Source organism: Stegastes partitus, unplaced genomic scaffold (genome assembly GCF_000690725.1).
Source record: "Stegastes partitus isolate 25-593 unplaced genomic scaffold, Stegastes_partitus-1.0.2 Scaffold1257, whole genome shotgun sequence".
NCBI lineage: Eukaryota > Metazoa > Chordata > Actinopteri > Pomacentridae > Stegastes > Stegastes partitus.
The window spans coordinates 89,062-106,181 of NW_007578988.1; the positions used below are offsets into that span (position 1 = coordinate 89,062).

The 17,120-nt window shown below is 42.6% G+C and overlaps 1 protein-coding gene across 1 annotated transcript in view; it reads right to left on the reverse strand.

Moving 5' to 3' along the window:
• Window positions 1-17,120, reverse strand: part of LOC103369229 (ankyrin-3-like) — a 98,807-nt gene that overhangs the window by 55,156 nt on the left and 26,531 nt on the right. Inside the window, exons 6-16 of the mRNA XM_008297892.1 lie at window positions 16,724-16,822; window positions 14,624-14,722; window positions 14,156-14,353; window positions 11,951-12,049; window positions 10,637-10,735; window positions 7,084-7,182; window positions 5,788-5,985; window positions 3,290-3,388; window positions 3,053-3,151; window positions 917-1,114; window positions 564-662 (exon numbers count right to left, since the gene is read on the reverse strand). Of these exons, the coding sequence (XP_008296114.1) occupies window positions 564-662; window positions 917-1,114; window positions 3,053-3,151; window positions 3,290-3,388; window positions 5,788-5,985; window positions 7,084-7,182; window positions 10,637-10,735; window positions 11,951-12,049; window positions 14,156-14,353; window positions 14,624-14,722; window positions 16,724-16,822 (1,386 nt within the window). The remainder of the gene's footprint in view (window positions 1-563; window positions 663-916; window positions 1,115-3,052; window positions 3,152-3,289; window positions 3,389-5,787; window positions 5,986-7,083; window positions 7,183-10,636; window positions 10,736-11,950; window positions 12,050-14,155; window positions 14,354-14,623; window positions 14,723-16,723; window positions 16,823-17,120) is intronic.

Consider the following 17,120-nt stretch of genomic DNA (forward strand, 5'->3'; position numbering starts at 1 on the left):
ACTACAATCACTTGGGAACATTCGCTGCACTCAGATGATCCCCATTTCACTTAAGATTGACCCCACCGCTGTCTGACGCCACAGGTATGCCGACTCCTATCGGAAGCAACCACCGAAACTTCAGTTTCTATTAACATTTAGTGGTCTGTGTGTGCATCCGTCTCTAAGATGTTTGTTTGCTTGTTGGACACACAACCAACGAACTGCTGCTACACTTAGCCATTATGATCATCTAATGCTGCTTTCACTTGCACTCTGACAACATAGTTGCATTCACTGAAACCAAAACATCTGAGTTCTACTGAATGAACTCGACCTATTGGATCTGTCACCACCATGGAGGTGCTAACAATGCTAATGCTAATGGCAGTGATAATGGAGGCAACAACTGGAAATGCATCACTCATATACGGCACTCGACTACTCTTAAATACTGGGACAAGTTTAACCCCAAAGATATTCAATCTATGCTGAGATAAAAGACGAACGGATACAAATCCTAGCATTTATCAGGTGAATATTTGCCATTTTTTAACCCTAAAACAACAAGACACTGTCATTACCTTGGTCTCGGGGTCGATAGTTGCTCCCTGGTTGACTAAAACCTCGGCGACGTTGACTTTATCCTCCTGGGCAGCCAAGTGGAGCGGAGTCAGACCAGACTGAGGATACAGATTGAGAAGCACTTAAATAAACACAGAGGGAGACAAAAGTGCTGCAAGAAACAATACTAAGAGGGAACAAAATGCATCTGTTGAGAGCAGGATCGGAAATCACAAGGGACAGAAAACTGAAAGAAATAAACGTTTTGGATGAAAACTGTCATTTCTGTCATCAAAATGAAGACTCCGGCTGTTAAACACACATTTAAAGAGATCCAAACACTAAATAAAAAGAAGGCGTTTTTTTTGGTCACCTTGTTGCCCGTGTTGATGGGAGCGTCTCGGGCCAGCAGCAGCGTCACGATGTCCACGTTGCCCTCCTGCGCCGCCAGGTGCAGCGGCGTGATGCCCTGCCGGGTCACCGTGTTGGTGGAGGCGCCGTACTCCAGCAGCGTGGTCGTGATCTCCATCTGGTTCTTCTTGGCCGCGATGTGCAGCGGCGTGTAACCGTTCTGAAGAAGAGATTATCGGCAGATTACCAAGATTATCCACTCACACGCAACCGAATCGAAATAGAACCGATTCTCGCGTCCAATTCCAGCAAAGTAGCACCACGACGCAGTGTGTCCAACAAATGCATTTATAATAAAAATGCAATAGAAACTTGTTGTACAGTGGGAAAATGGTTTGAGACACCATTTTAAAGCTTCTAATTTGACACTAGAATGAGTACAAAATAACATACGGTGTCATTATACTGTTTAACGCGACAGTTGGACTATTTGGGAAACATTTACTTGCTTCCCGGGAGAGAACTGGATAGAAAGATCAATACGACGCTCATATTTGGTGTTAAACCAGATGACGATTAGCTTAGCTTAGCATAAAGACTGGTATCAGGGAAAACAGCTAGCCTAGCTCTATCCGAAGCTAACCAAATACGCTAACCTGCACCCCCAGCACTCCATAAAATAACAAACTGTGTCATTATACTGTTTAACGCGATAGTTGGACGATTTGGGAAACATTTACTTGCTTCCTGGCAGAGGACTGGATGAAAAGATCAATACGACGCTCATATTTGGGTGCTAAGTCAGAAGACAATTAGCTTAGCTTAGCATAAAGACTGGAAACAGGGGGAAGCTAACAAAATACACTGACTTGCACCTCCAAAGCTCCAGAAAATGACACATAATTTTGGTTTTATCAGTACAGAAACTGAAGGATAACAACCATAAACAAACATACAGTGCTGCTTCGAGGCTTCATGCTAACCAAGCTAAGCCAAGCTAACCAGCTGCTACTTGTTTCATATTTAACAGACAAATACAACAGTGGCATGACGGCGTACTCAGAGTTGGACTATTTCCTAGAATTATTGTTTTACGTTCTTAGTCCAAGAACACTGGAATTTAAAACTAAGAAAGTAAGATGTGTTTGTGCAAAATTATTTGCTTTCCAATTTTCTTTAATGATGTTTGCACAGAAACCAAACCTGCAAAACTTCACTCAAATGAAGAGATATTTTATAGACTGCAGTCTTCAGGTTGATTTGTTGGTCGATGCGCTCTCATTTGACCAGACTCTCATTAGTCGGACAAATTCTGGTGCTTTAATTAACAGAAAAGCTCTAAACCAACCAATCGTCATCCAGGATTAATTCATTGTTGTGGTGGCAGAAGAACAAAACAACCCAACGTTTTCACAACTTTGAACTGACCTGACCGACTGTAAACTGCTACGTCAGAATTATTTAACGTTTAGCGAACGCAAACTCGTCTCCAAACTAACTGACACCAGGTCACAGAAGTCTGCAGTGTTTCTGCTTTTTCTCTATAAGTCGAGCTATTCCTCAGTCGTCCTTGTACTTCCATCACCAGCTGATATATTTTCACAAATGAAGTGAATGTGTGTGCAGCTGCTTTGCTTCCAGTCTGCTCTTAACATTTCAGTAGAAAACAACCAGCTTTATATGGTTTAATATGCTGCAAATCATAGTTTTTATGTTGATTTAGAATCAGTTTAGGCTCATCAGGCTGCAGGAAGAAGTAATTCAATGCAGAGAAGAAAGAGATGCAGATTATGTCACTTAACTGATGCAAACACAGTTGATTTTACATCAGATTGATGCTTTTATACGTCATTTTGCAAGTTTTATCGCTGTGATATAACACTACTTTCAGCAGTACCTTCCAACCCAGTTCTCTACATTTTCCTCCTGTTATTTTTTTGGACTATTGCAAACCTCTTGACGTGCAAAAAAAAAAGGATTTCTGTCCAGTGACTGCCTGCCTGGTTTATTCTGTCGGCTCTTCTGTTGGAGATGCTGTCGGTGTAAAACTGCATGTGGCTGAATGAAAGTAGGTCAGGCTTCTTTCACCTCGAGCCAAACACTTTGGTGCATCGGTGCATTGGAGCAACGCTCGTATCGAACCCGCGTCGACTCTTACCTTGGCGGCGGCGTGCGGCGAGGCTCCCTGGTTGAGCAGCAGCAGCGCCACCTTCTGGTTATCGTAGTGCGCCGCCACGTGCAGTGGAGTTAGTCCACTCTGAACACACACAGGTTAGACTCATCTACTGCACATTCAGTGGAGTGAAGAGGTGAACTGTGAGGAAGCTACAGAGCCGCGGTGACGTTGTGCACGTTATTTATATGTTTTTTTTAATGTAATTCAACATGTGTTTACCTTCCCGGCAGCATCAGGCGGAGCGTTCTTCTGCAGCAGCAGGTTGGCGACTTCCAGCTTCCCGTATTTTGCTGCAACATGCAAAGGAGTGAAGCCCTTCTGGAGAAACAGAAAAAAACACAACAAAGCAGAATGTTACACAAAATTCAATAAAAAGGCATGAGGTGTGTGTGTGACTACGACTGAAAACACTGCAGCTGAATGGAAAGCAATAAGGCCAGTAACACTTGACTGAGATTAATCCAGTATAATTAGATAAAGAGAGCACACGTCACCACCACACAGTCACATAAACGTAGCTCCACTGCTCCACATCAAGGCCTTTTGTGTCACTGCTTTTGGAAATCTAAGAAGACCAGAACATTTTGTGAAGATTAAAGTCTCAGATCACCTCTTCTCCAACACCTCGGAGTCCTAAACTGTGTATATTTAGCAATAATCCGCTGCTATTTGTCTAAAAAAAAATGCTGTTAGAGCGTTAGTTGCTGCTCTCTTGGCTTCTGGCTGAAGGGTTGGTTCCTGAGCAGATCACTGAAGCTTCTGATTTTTCACAGCATCTGGGAGATGTTGTTGGTATGAATCAACAATCTTTCTATGCTTTGTTTGACTTATTAATTTCAGTTTTGACATATTTCTTCATTTCCAAATGTTATTATACATATTCAGAATGTCTTGTGTTAAATGCCTTAAAAGTAAAAAATCAATAAATACATGTTTTTTGTTTTTTTTTAAAAAGCGCAGCAGTCAATAGCTGCTCTCATCCTCCGTCCACGGCTGCTCCACATGTGTGTTTAATCACTCGACCGTGAGTCATTTGCAGGGTTTTGTCATGACAACATGGAGAACCCATTACGTGGTGCTTAAAAATGATAAAACACGAGCGCTCAGGGTGGAGGTTTGACGCGAGTTGCAACAGATTCTTCAGCCGTGAGGGAACACAGACCGTAGTTCGGGTCCAGATCTGGGAGCGTTTTGCAAGTAAAGCTCAACGGCACGAATCTGTGGAGGCATCGAAGAACACTGCTCAGTGGGCTGAGTACGGATGATTAGTTAGATAACGAGGTCTAAACGCAGATAAAATCAAATATGTGATTGAGGATTATGTTAATGTCTGCTTAGAATTACACAAATGTTGAAAGAGTCACAGAGCTCTTACTTTGAAAATCCAGTTCTACTGCTGTGCATCCTGTAAACTGGAATGACCTGCAGAATAATTTAATTTAGTTGTTTTAACGTTGCCTTAACTGTTCTTTATTAGCTGGTTTTAACTTGTCTTAAACCTTAATTGGTCTTAACAGGATTATTATTCTACTAATTTGCCTTTTTAACACTTTAAAGCTCATTTTACTTCGGTTTTCTTCCATTTATATGCCTATAATCTTTTGTTTATCTACGTCTTTGCTCTTCTGCGCTGTAAATAAAGCCTCACGTTTAAATAAAGGCTGATGATTACAACAAATTTGTGCTTCGTCTGACTTGATGGGACGCTAAGTTCAGGAACTCACTCAGTTGAGACCTTTAAAAACCTTTTAATAGCACATATATTGGACGTTATCGTGTTTCTTTTACCATCCTAACCTCCACAAGATGAAAGAATGAAAGAACAATTTGGCCTGGAGCATTTCCCAGCAGACTATAGCAATAATTTCTGATGATAAAATCAATATAATACCAAAAAAAACTCAAAGCTTTTGGTCAAACAACAGATGAGCAATTATGAGTCAATGAGGCTTGACTTTGAGTTATAGGTTATGATGTCTCCCAACAGCCTGCAGGCACATATGATAACATTTTCTAACATGCAAGCCTTAAAAAGTAGATTTAGGCTTTTGTGAATTACATTCAAGACTTTACGAGACCCTTTTTTTTTTTTGCAGAAACTGAATTTTAAGCTTTAAAATAGAGTAATTTAGAAGTTTTTCTTGCCTATTTTTTTCCCATTAATTCATTACAGTCCACTCAACAGTTGTGAATTCAGTACGTCACATAAAAACAGCGTGAAAAGATTAAATATCAAAGCAACTAGAGGAGTCTGTTACAACCTTTTTTTTTTGGCCATCCAGACATGTGAGAAATCACCTGGAACCGGAGGCTTTTTCTTCAATCCGTGGCCATAAAACGCACCATTACAGCTTAAATAGACGCTTTGAACTGAGCAATACGTCGAGGAAAACGGAGCCCGACCTGCAGAACACAGCAGCTCCTCCAGCAACACTGTTTTCTAGACTCTTGTTTTGTCCAAACATTATGACCCAACTCTTCCACTGGCACGCTGCAGCGATCGTTTGACTCCAGTGGGTCCAAATGTTATAACGGGCCTGCAGCCATCATGCATTAGTATTTTCCGAAGGAGCAGAACAACAGAACACCGGCAGCAACACGCCGCTCTATACAAACTCCTTATTATTCTCAGTCATAAGGCTTCATTGTGGGGAGCGGAACATGTGTTCGAGTGCATCTGTGTGCTCAACCAGTCGGCATTAAAGTTTCTCCTTCACCTTGGTCGTGATGCCCAGACTGGCTCCTTGGTCCAGCAGCGCAGCAGCGATGTCTCGGTGCCCCTCGCGAGCCGCCAGGTGTAACGGAGTGTATCCGGAGCTGGTGGTGGCGTCCGGATACGCTCCGTTAGCCAGCAGCTGGTGCACGATGTCGGGTTTACCGAGACGGCTGGAGATGTGCAGCGGAGTCTGGTCGTCCTGGAACACAAAAACAAAAAGAAAAACAATAAGAGAAACGGGCAAAAAAATGTTAGTTTAATGACGCAAGATGTTCAGGGGAGGTGTTTGGGAAGCAGTGATTGGGTTTGACTTGGTTAAATAATAGTATCCTGGTGCTAGTTGTGCACCGAGGACACAAACAAGCAGCTTAATCCAACGTTCCTGTAACTGGAACAATAAATTAGTCGGACCGCCTCTATTGAGAATGAGGCCACGTTAGTTTTTGTAAATCAGCCGTAGTACCTATTTGGGCCACCAGGTGGAGCAGCTTACGGTTTAATACTGTTCAGTCTTGTAGCAACCAGAGGAGGTGAGCAGTTTTGCAAGCAGAGAGCATAGCAGGGATTTGGCTAGTAAAGGGGAACCATGACAAAGTCTTCTGTGATCTTTAATGACCTCCAGCCGGCACATGCATGTTAAATCAAACTGGGATAAACCAGGACGGTGTATTTACACCACAGGGGCATGTGCAACAGTCCAGCCCGTAAGACCTGAAACTGCAATTGATGTTGCACTTGTTCAGAAAAGAGTTCAAAGTCGCGACACCCGTGAGACAGCGGATGTAAACAAAGGACCAGGTTTGTGCCAATATTGCATGGATCAAGCTAGTTCCACCATCACTAACTCTGTTTAGCTTGTTTTTAGCTGTTCTTGGTCTCCACCAACTCCTGCTGCATTCTGTTCACCTGCTTACTGCCAGCTGTGCCTGTCTGCTGTTTGAAGGCACCATAAAGTGGGTTTTTGGGCCTTTTTTTTTTTCCTTTTTCACAGCTGCCTGTTGCAGCGACAGTGACCTGAAACAGCCCATTTGAAGCCTGAACAGCGAAACAATGAGCTAAAGTTTGCTGTAAAGCTCCAACGAGAGCAACATATTCGGCTTTCACTGCCATGTAGGAAAGAAAAACTAAAGTTTCTTCTCCTCAGAGGCAGAATCTGGTTTGAATGACTCAGCACTGTCTAATTCCTCTGTAATTAGACACGTGAGACAACACAAGCGCACGCTCAGGACTCACATTCAATGACTAAAAATAGACACACACAGGTATAAATCACGGGGCATTCACGGCGACGGCGTACCTTGGCCTTGGCATCGACCCGAGCTCCGTTCTGGACCAGATATCGGACCACGTTGGACTGTCCCGCCCTCGCTGCCATGTGGAGCGCCGTCTCCCCCCTCTGCAGTGAAGAAACAACAAACAGGAGCTGAAGCTTATTCCAAAGTCAAAATCCCCCGCATGGAAGCACACAGGACCGGTGCAGAAAACGCTGTGTTTCCTGAGACAGAAAAAGAAAGAGGAAGAAAGGCGAAGACAGAAGAGGGACCCCCTTCGCTCTCCACACCCATCTCACCATAATGACGTCCCATAATGCTCCGTTTCTACGGTAACCTGGCCACAGACTCGGCGTGGGCGACCAAATACTTTGGGGTTGAAGAGTTGACTGTGCTGCACTCTTTCCCCTCTTTCTCCCCCCCTCTCCTCTGTTTACTCGACTCCTCTCTGCCACCTCCTTCCAACGTCTATCTCCGCTCTTTGTTTGCTCCTCGGCAGAACGAGACCAGAACATGACATCCTCCAACACATGGAGCAGCGGGCCTCCTCTCCTCCTACAGATGTTTTCACTGCCGTCTGCACCAATCAGGCGTTTGTGGAGGAATTACTGCGAGGAGTGGCAGCATGAAGTCACTTTGCAGAGTGTTTAAGTTAAGCACCAATGCAAGAACAGAAAAACACTGTTAAATAAAGTAAGTTAAGCTACTGAGCAACATGACAATGGGTTTGGATTTCTGGTGGACGCTGTAAAAAAAGACACAACAAAAAACACAAAATGAGCGCCCAGATAGCTCAACAGGTTGGGGAAGCGACCCGTGGACAGGGGCTATGGTCCCCGACGCAGCGGCTGCAGTTCGATTCCAGCCAGCAGCTCATTTGCTGCATGTCCTTTCCCCACTCTTCTCCCCCCCATGTTTCTCTGTCACTCTTTCACTGTCAACTACCATTAAAGGCAGAAAAGCCCCCAAAAATACCTTTAAAAAAAAAAACCCAAAAAAACAAAACAAACCGTAGTTTTATTTTACAGATTTGTTCAGTTTTGTCAGACCGTTCTGGACTACAGAACGGTCTGACTTAGCAAGACCAGAAAGAAGGTGGTGTCTAGATCTCTTGATCAGTCTGTCTCAGAAGAATTTATGATGTTCTCTCTGGTGAGGATGGTATAAAAGAAAGGCCGACATGTTAAACATTTCATTGCATGAAATATTTATAATATGCACGGTAGTAGTTGCACCTCTGCTGGCCGAACCAAAAGCACAAAATCAACTAGCTGATGTACATTTTAAATAGTTAAAACACAACTTGAAGAGGAGAGTAAATAAATTGTCAAACCCAATATTAAGATTCTTTTCAATTTAATAGAGCAAACAAAATTGGATTTTTGAGGCCTAAATACATTTTAGTTTCTGAAAATTAAGACATCTGGTAATGCAGATTGACCAATATTCAAGGATTCCTCTTTGTTTGTATAGTTTGACGAGTAATCATGATAACCGGGACATTTTACTGAAAAATTAAGCTTTAATTGTAAAATGACTTATTTGTTGTAACCTTTTAGTAATAAGGTAAGCAGATCAACGTCAACCATTTAACTAATATGTCCAATTTATGTTTTGGTCCATTAAATTCTTCACTTGTTGTTTCTATTGGAGTTCAGTTGACATATTTCTTGTAAAGGTCAGGAGATGTCACTTAATGTGCCTCCTTTCATCTTTCACATCTACATTTGTGGGGGATTCAATGGGAACGAGCGGAATGGTACATCCCAGAGGTTGACCAGTGGACAGTGATTGCTCCCATGACCATCTGGAGTCGGAGTCGCTGCATATGCAAATCGAGTCTTTGCAGTAAGTACATGAGTCACTGCCGACACCTGGGGATCATATGAATCACATCCATAATGTGTGAAAGCTTTCATCAGCAGGGATTTTAAACTCGTAAGACTGATGCTGGGGCTGCCAGCATTAAGCTTGTATAAAAAAATCTGATTTATATCCTGGCTACCACCTCAGGAAAACAATTCTTATGGATTTTTATCTGTTTGTTGAATTGACTGAGGACGTCATCTGTTTGCCCTCTACCTTATTTTACCTTCTTGTTTTAACTCAAAGACACATTGCGCGCTGAGCTCTGTACATTTAAACACTCTCCCCATTACTTTACTTGTCCTCTCACAGGTTGGTGGCTTTGATGGCAACAGCCGTCTGTGCAGTACCGAGGCCTACGACCCACTAACCAACAGCTGGATGGAGGTGGCCCCCATGAGGACCTCACGTAACACCTGTGGCATCGAAGTCCTAGACGGACGGCTCTTTGTCGTCGGGGGTTTCCACGGCATCACCCCCACCTGTCATATGACATCACCACGAACGAGTGGTCTGAGGTCCATGACATGGACATCGCCCGAAGTGCCCTGAGCTGCTGCGTGGTCTAAGGACTCCCCAACATGGTCGAATACGCCGCCCAACGTGACGTCCAGCTGCTTCCACCAGTGGCGGAAACTGGCTGCTGTACCATTCAGTAGACTCTGACTAAGCCTCATGTGCCACCATCCAACACTGGCATGACTGACAGAAAGAACTTTATAAAGAATAAATTTGTTATTGCATTGAAGTACTGTTGGGATGAACATTTTTACAGATACTTCTATAACTTTGCAGCCAAACTTCTAAGTTTTATGTTATGTGAGAAAAGAGTGCTGTCCAAGCTGCAGACACATGCCGGCGTAACAATAACCCTTTAAAAGACGAAAAAAAGTTAACAGAGAATACATGCTTTATCTGTTCTCAAGGACCAACTGATCATCAAGCTGATGGTCGGCTACCAAACGAACACGAGCAGCCTTCAACATTACAGTTTTCTCATCACTCCACACACCTCTGATGTTTTCATTTGTTGCAATACATTGCCTCTTACTGGTTGACGCAGACAAAACCAGACCAGAGTAAGGAAGGAAAACAGAGACTGAAGAGACAAAGAGAAAGACGGAAACATGATGAAGAAAAAAATACATATATATGTCAGCCAGAGATTCAGTCTCAGCACAAGTTAGTGCTGTTACATGACTTTCTGGCTGATGTCAAGGACTGGATGTTCCACAATCTCCTCCAACTGTATTTGGAAAAAACTGGGATTATTCAGGGGGAAGAAAAGCTTGAATGACTTCAGTCTGTCCATCTTTGTTTTGCGGGAAGTACGGGAAAAATATCAACATCTGCCAACTAAAAAAAATAAATTAGATTTTTCGTCAATCGTTTATCGGTACCCTAACTTGAGCAGGTTTTTTTCAGGTTTTCCCACGAGAGTTGAACTTCAACATTGGTGAAGAAATTGTTTGGTAACGATTTAGTTGGCAGATTTGTGAAAAATCTCATAAAATGCCCTGACTATAAAGTTAAAGTCTTGTTTATGCAAATGAGCTCTACGCAACACAGTCCTTAGAATTCTTAAAAGAAAAGTCTCCCCATGTATAATGTAGCTGGTGTTTTTGTGCATCGCCACCCTTTGTGACTGAATGCTTCTCACTTTAGAAGAACAAGAAGAAGAAGAAACCAGAATGAGAAACTTCCTGAACTCACCACATTGCTTGTGTTCGGTGAAGCTCCGTGATTGATTAGCTGGTGGACGATGTTGTCGTGGCCCATAAACGCTGCGACGTGGATCGGCGTCAGACCGGACTGAAGAGCGAGACACAAAGACAAAGACAAGAGGTTCTACAGTTTATTAAATGGTTACAGCGTCACATACTGACAAAACCAACAAACCCAATTCAGTCCCTTCGTTATACGGTCTATAAAAACAATGTTGCCCACTAACTGAATGGTGGCCTGTTCAGATTGTCAAAAGATGAGTTGTGCGTTTCTGGTTTTCCTACCAACACAAACCCCATAAAAACACCAAAACCAAGCGATAAATCGATGATAAGTAGTCTGTGAATTATAATCCTGGTGTATGTTTTTCCTTTGTGCCACTGAGCTCCACTGCTGTCCACAAACCATTTAAAAACACATCAGTCTGGACGCTGTTGATCCTGTGATGTGATTACGAGGTGTATGAACCACTATGTGGAAACAGTTCCCATTAAATACACCTTGTTACTCCTTTAAAGGATGAATAGGTGTCTTGGTGCCCTTCTCTCTGGTAACTCATAGGTGTTTCAGTGGTTTCCATCACTGGTGTTTTTTTGTAATTCATAGGTGACCTGGTGGCCTCCTGACTTGTCTCCTTCTTATAACTCCTTCAGAGGACTCATAGGTGACTTGGTAACCTCCCTCACTAGTCTCTTTCTTGTAACTCCTTCAGATGAGTCACAGGTGACCTGGTGGCCTCCCTCACTCGTCTCTTTCCTGTAACCCCCCTCAGATGAGTCTTAGGTGTCTTGGTGGCCACTCAGTTTTGAGGACGGCCTGCTCTACACAGATTTACTTGACATGACATGATTTACATGATTCAATCTTATAAAGCACTTAAAGGAGACAATTCCAAGGAGTTTGAATATTTTCATAGGCACTCTAAACACTTTAAATTCTGCATTTTTCACCATAAAAACACAAAACACAGCTGATGTCTTAGCGCTCCACTGAGACACGTGGACTAACACAGGCGTCTGTTACGCTTAACCATAACGAAACCGTAAACAAACCTGCGCTTGGAACAAATGTTTGACCTAAAATGTGGTTTAATTTGCTTTATGTTGACAGGCTTTTTGTCAAATGAGCAGAAGGAAACATGCACACCAGTTGTTTGGTCTCCTTTGTGCTGGAACTTCGTAAATAAATCAGTGCGGAGGTGATGCATGTGTGCAGGAATCGAGTTTGTTCACTGAAACGCGAGTCTGTGAACAGATGTAGGTCATGCAACTGTGGATCATGCACACAAACACACCCTCCTACCTCTGTGACTGCCTGTATAGACGCTCCATGCTTCAGAAGCAGCTCCATCACCTTGACTCGGTTTTTCTTGCAGGCGATGTGCAGCGGAGTGAAACCATTCTAAGACACAGAAAACAAACACGTTCAAAAGTGCAAAAATAGTCCCAGAAAGTCTTTGTGTGTGGCTCGCAGACGCTGGCGGAACCTGGAGCACCAAATGGAAAATACAGTACAAAGGGGCAAGTTTTTTTTCCCTTCGTTCCCCCCTCTCTCTCTTTGCATGCAAACCAGGCGAGCATGTGTGGAAATAATCGAGTCGCTATAAAAAAAAATAAAAAACTACGCTGCACTGAAATAGATACTTTTCTTTACAGCTCACTTTTCTCTCGCCAACTTATACACTCTGCCCCCTCCCTGCCTCGTTCACTCTCCTGGCTTTGAGGTTTCTGGCTCAGTCCTATGACTTCATTTTCCTCTCCATGTGCTTTTTCTTTTTTTTCCTCCTCATTCTCTCTGGCTATAAACTCCCAGAGCTCTAACCACACCCCGACTTCTCCCATTACAGAGCCGAGATGCTTGTCTTATGCCAAGATAGCAGCTGAGGTTATAAAGTCTCATTTATTCTCCTCGTCTGCTGCCTCCGCTAATTCCCTTCATGTTCTCTCTCCTGAGCTAATTTAAAGTCTCTTTTTGTAAACACAATGTTTGCGCTAATTCGGGAAGGCGAAGAAGAAAAGGAAGGCAGAGAAGGTTGGGTAATGAAGTCATCAAGGCCTGACAGCGACGCTGCAGCTTCAGCTCGAGTCTCTGCTGAAATTCAACTATTTAAATCCCCTTTCAATCACGCACCTCGTAAAACGAACGTGCCGGGAGTTTAACATGCTGTTCTCGTGTTTAAAGTACTTACGAGGTCGGATCTAGTACATTTCCATAACTCGTAAAGCGTGACTCAAGTGTGAATAAAACATAAATGAAATGTACTCCTTCTGTCTTCTAGGAGCTCTGCAATAAATTTGGCAATTAATTATCATTGCTAATGTGTAAAAGTAATTAAATCTGGCTTTCTTTTGCTTTGCAGTGTGGGACAAAAGCAAAATGTTTTTCTTACGGCAAGTCCCAATCAAGTGTTTTGTTTCCTGTTTTTGCTCCCAATCCGAGTCATTTAAAATGTATCTTTTACAGATATCCGACTCCATTTCCCTGGATAACACACAATCCAAGTGTTGCAGAGTAGCTGTAGTACCTGCTTGTGCCACCAGGTGGAGCCTCGTACTACTAAATACTGTAGAAACCAGAGAAGGTAAACTGGCAAAGGAGCACCGTGACAGAGAATTGTATGAGACTTTATGACATGAGGCCAGTAGACAAATGTTGAGACAAACTTGGAAAATATTAATATATCCCAGGAGAACCGCTTTTATTTGAAGCTGCTCTTGTTGATATTTTTCACATTTCTCTATGACAACAGATTTGTACTGATGCCAAAAACTTCTATGACCAACCACATTCCTGGTTTTGGCATTGAACCTGCAACACCCCAACAAACAACTGCTTAACAACCATTGTTCTTATAGTTTCATATAAAAGCAGTTCAACTGATTTACATACTGCAAATATTGTCTTTTTGATGTAGATTCAGAATTAATTTAGGCTAACAGGGCTAGCAGTTAGCGCACTCTCAGGGTGCTGTGGAACATTTAGCTCTACGGATACGTTTTTTTCCTTGTGTCCTTAAAGAGTAGCTACAATTTAAGTTGAGCAAGATGTTTGCTGGCTCACCACAACTCCAAATCACAGTTTGGAACAGATTAAAATGTTGACCTGATGATGGTGTTACTTTAAAGTCTGAACATCACCAAAGTCTTACTGTAAGACCAACTTTTGCTGCTAATACGAGCTTCTTATGCTGCTTCAGAATGAATTTAGGTTAATAATGCTGCAGGTAGAATGAACTCAGTGTACTGTGGCCCAGTAAGTTCATCTACACATAACATGCTGATTTTCTTTCCTTGCAACTAATCGATTGGTTGAGGAGAATGCACAACTTGAACAAGGTTTTCTTTGGTTGAAAAGAGCCCCAATCACAGTCTAATCGTTGTCATGTCTCATTCTGCTACTGTAGCTCTTCCTGTCCTTCCCTTCCATTTTACCCTTTTCGTCACTTTTTCTTGTTTTTAACACTGACTGGGGAGTCTGTCTCAGAGAATTGACCGTCTCCGTCCTCACCAGCGCCTTGGCGTTGGGATTGGCCTTCTTGTCCACGATGACCTTGGCCACCTTGTAGTGTCCGCAGTGGGCGGCGACGTGCAGCGCCGTCAGGTAGTCGTTGGTCACGTCGTCCACGGGAACCTCGTGGTGAAGCAGCAGCTGGACGCAGTTCAGGTGGTCGCCCTGCGTCGCCATGTGGAGGGGAGACAGACCGTTCTGCAACCACAGAAGAAGAAAGACGTGAGGTCACAAGTAAACATGGCTGCAACTTCCTGGTTGGTCATTGAACATCTTCAACTTGACAGATTATTTTCTAAGTGGTGAATGAGTTGACCATGTGATTTTGAGTTAAAAATTCCTAAAGATAGTGGGGTCATGTCCATTTTTGCACCATTTTCTTAGCGCCAATCTGTGGATGTGTTGGTGAAGAAAACAATGATGAGGCCAAACAGGAAGTAGAAGGCCCCACATGTGCTGAAGGTATACCTTGGTCTTGGACAGTATCGGAGCTCCTCGGTCCAGCAGCATCTCCACCACCTGCTCGTGGCCACTCCGAGCTCCACAGTGCAGAGGAGTCAGGCCGTCCTGTTGAAAACAAACAGCTCATGTTCAGCTTCATCACCACCAACGGTTCCTCCGAGCAGCAGATACGACGCTGGAGGCGATGCGTCACAGCTCTGGGAGGATTAGGATAATGTGGAGCTATGTTTAAAGGTTGAGAAAATCCCCTCAGATAAAAATCACATGGTGGGCAAACTTAAGACCGAGCTGATCTGATTTAGACCCTGAAGGGTGATGATACAATATCTGCACTGTATGTACTTGTACTGGAAGATAAATGACGGCATGCTTCAACTCTGTGAACCCCAAAACCTGCCAGTGAGGTTGAAAGGCACGCTTGTTTTAAAATCTGCCAAAATGAAACCATTCATTAGAGCCAGAAACGGGTGAAGATAAAGAGAATTGTCAGATTTTCAACGGTGTTATGTCACCAAAAACGGGCAAACTTAAGCATAAAATCAGGATATTTAATTCAAAAAAATAACTTTAGTGTTCATTTCATTTGAAAATTTTCACCAGATTCTGTAAAAAAAACAAACAAAACTTCTATGATCCTCAATGCAACTAAAACCCCAGAAGTGACTCAGCTGCATGACAAAAATTCAGTGACTATTCAGCTGAACTGCAGGCAGTGTTTGCATGGAGCAGATAAGAGATGATAACAGAGACCGAAAGCAAAATAAATCATAATTGAGCAATAAAATAAATGCAGCATGGTTTAAAAACTGCAAGTTGTTGGAAGATACATCCAGCATGGTGAAACATCTTTCCACAGCTGATGAGCAGAGACTGAAATGTGGCTCAAAACGTGTCAGAAATGACTCAAACTAACCATAATGACTCAAATGTTGCTTAAAAAGGCAATTTTATAGATATTTTTGAGCTACTTTCAAGTACGTTTGAACTGTTTTTGTGTTTATTTGAACAATTCCTGTTTCATTTTTGGACATTTTTTGGTATTTTTGGCAAATTTTGTCTTATTTTGGACAAGTTTCAAATAATTTCGGACAATAAAACATCCTGGATCAATGAAATAAAAGCAGCACAGTTCAGAAACAGTGACCAGAGGAGCAAGTTGTTGGAGGATACATTCAGCATGGTGGAACTGATGTGTAGAGACTGAAATGTGGCTTAAAACTTGTCAGAAATGACTGAAATGTTGCTTAAAAAGGCAATTTTATAGACATTTTTGAGCTACTTTCAAGTACATTTGAACTCCTGTATAATTTCTGACATTTTTTTGTTACTTTGGACCAATTCTGCGGACAATTCGGACAAGTTCGTCGATAATATTGGACAATTTCAGACCAAGAGGACAATAAAACATGCTGGATCAATGAAACAATCGCAGCATGGCTCATAAACAGGACGTTGTTGGAAGATACATTCAGCATTAGTGAAACATCTTACTAGTGCTGACGTGCAGAGTAGAGAGAAAAACACTTTGTAGACGTTGTAGGAATGTAAATAACTCAGTCAATTAGCCTGTTTATAGCATGTAGAGGCACATTTTATTCAGCGTCGGTAACACCTGGAGACACTTCATGTTTCAATTTAGTTTTGTGAAAGAAATAATCTAAGAAATTGAGCTCTGCGGCATCATAACTGCCTCATTCTGCACAGAAGACTTTCTTGTTGTGAAAAATAAGCCTACAGTGAGTAAAAATCACAAAACAATCCAGACGTCAGCTGTTATTTAGACCCGTGCGTGTTAAACTTCTAAGTAAATAAGTAAAGTTTAATTATTTAGCACCTTTCACAGCCCAAAAGTCACGAAATATTGAACAAAGAAAATCAGCAAAAGCCCATAAAGACAACAAAAAGTGGGAAAAAGATAAAGAAAAGCAACAGCAGGTCCAAAGACAGACGGACCAAAAGAAAAAGAAAAATAATAAGTTGACAGTAAAACAATAAGTCGCTAAAGCATCAGCTCAACCCGCAGAGCCAAACAGACGACGGCACTTCTTTAAATAACAACTACACATCAACAAACTGTCAATAAAAGCAGCTTCGGTGCGTTCATACTTTTGTGCGAGCGTCGATCTTGGCTCCTCTCTCCAGCAGCAGCCGCACCATGTTGCTGTTCCCGCGTTTGGACGCCACGTGCAGCGGAGTGATGTCGTTCTGCAGGGAAGCAAAAGCATCGGTCAGTCTATTTATTTAGAAAAAAGAAGAGCAAAGGAACAAACGAGTGGACGTCCCGACTCTTTGTTGGTCTCACTTTAAACACAAACCTTCTGCCTCATCTAGAGAAAAATGAGTTTTATTAGACAGCAGCAGAGGAAAAAGGCCAAACATCCCCCTCTAGAGGGATCCTGCTTCTCCAGGTGTTTACTTGTTTCTGCTTCTTTCCCAGTCAGGGGGAGAAGCTGCAGGTGTTGTTCTGTATTTTACTTCTTGTCAACAAATCCAAAGTAAACCA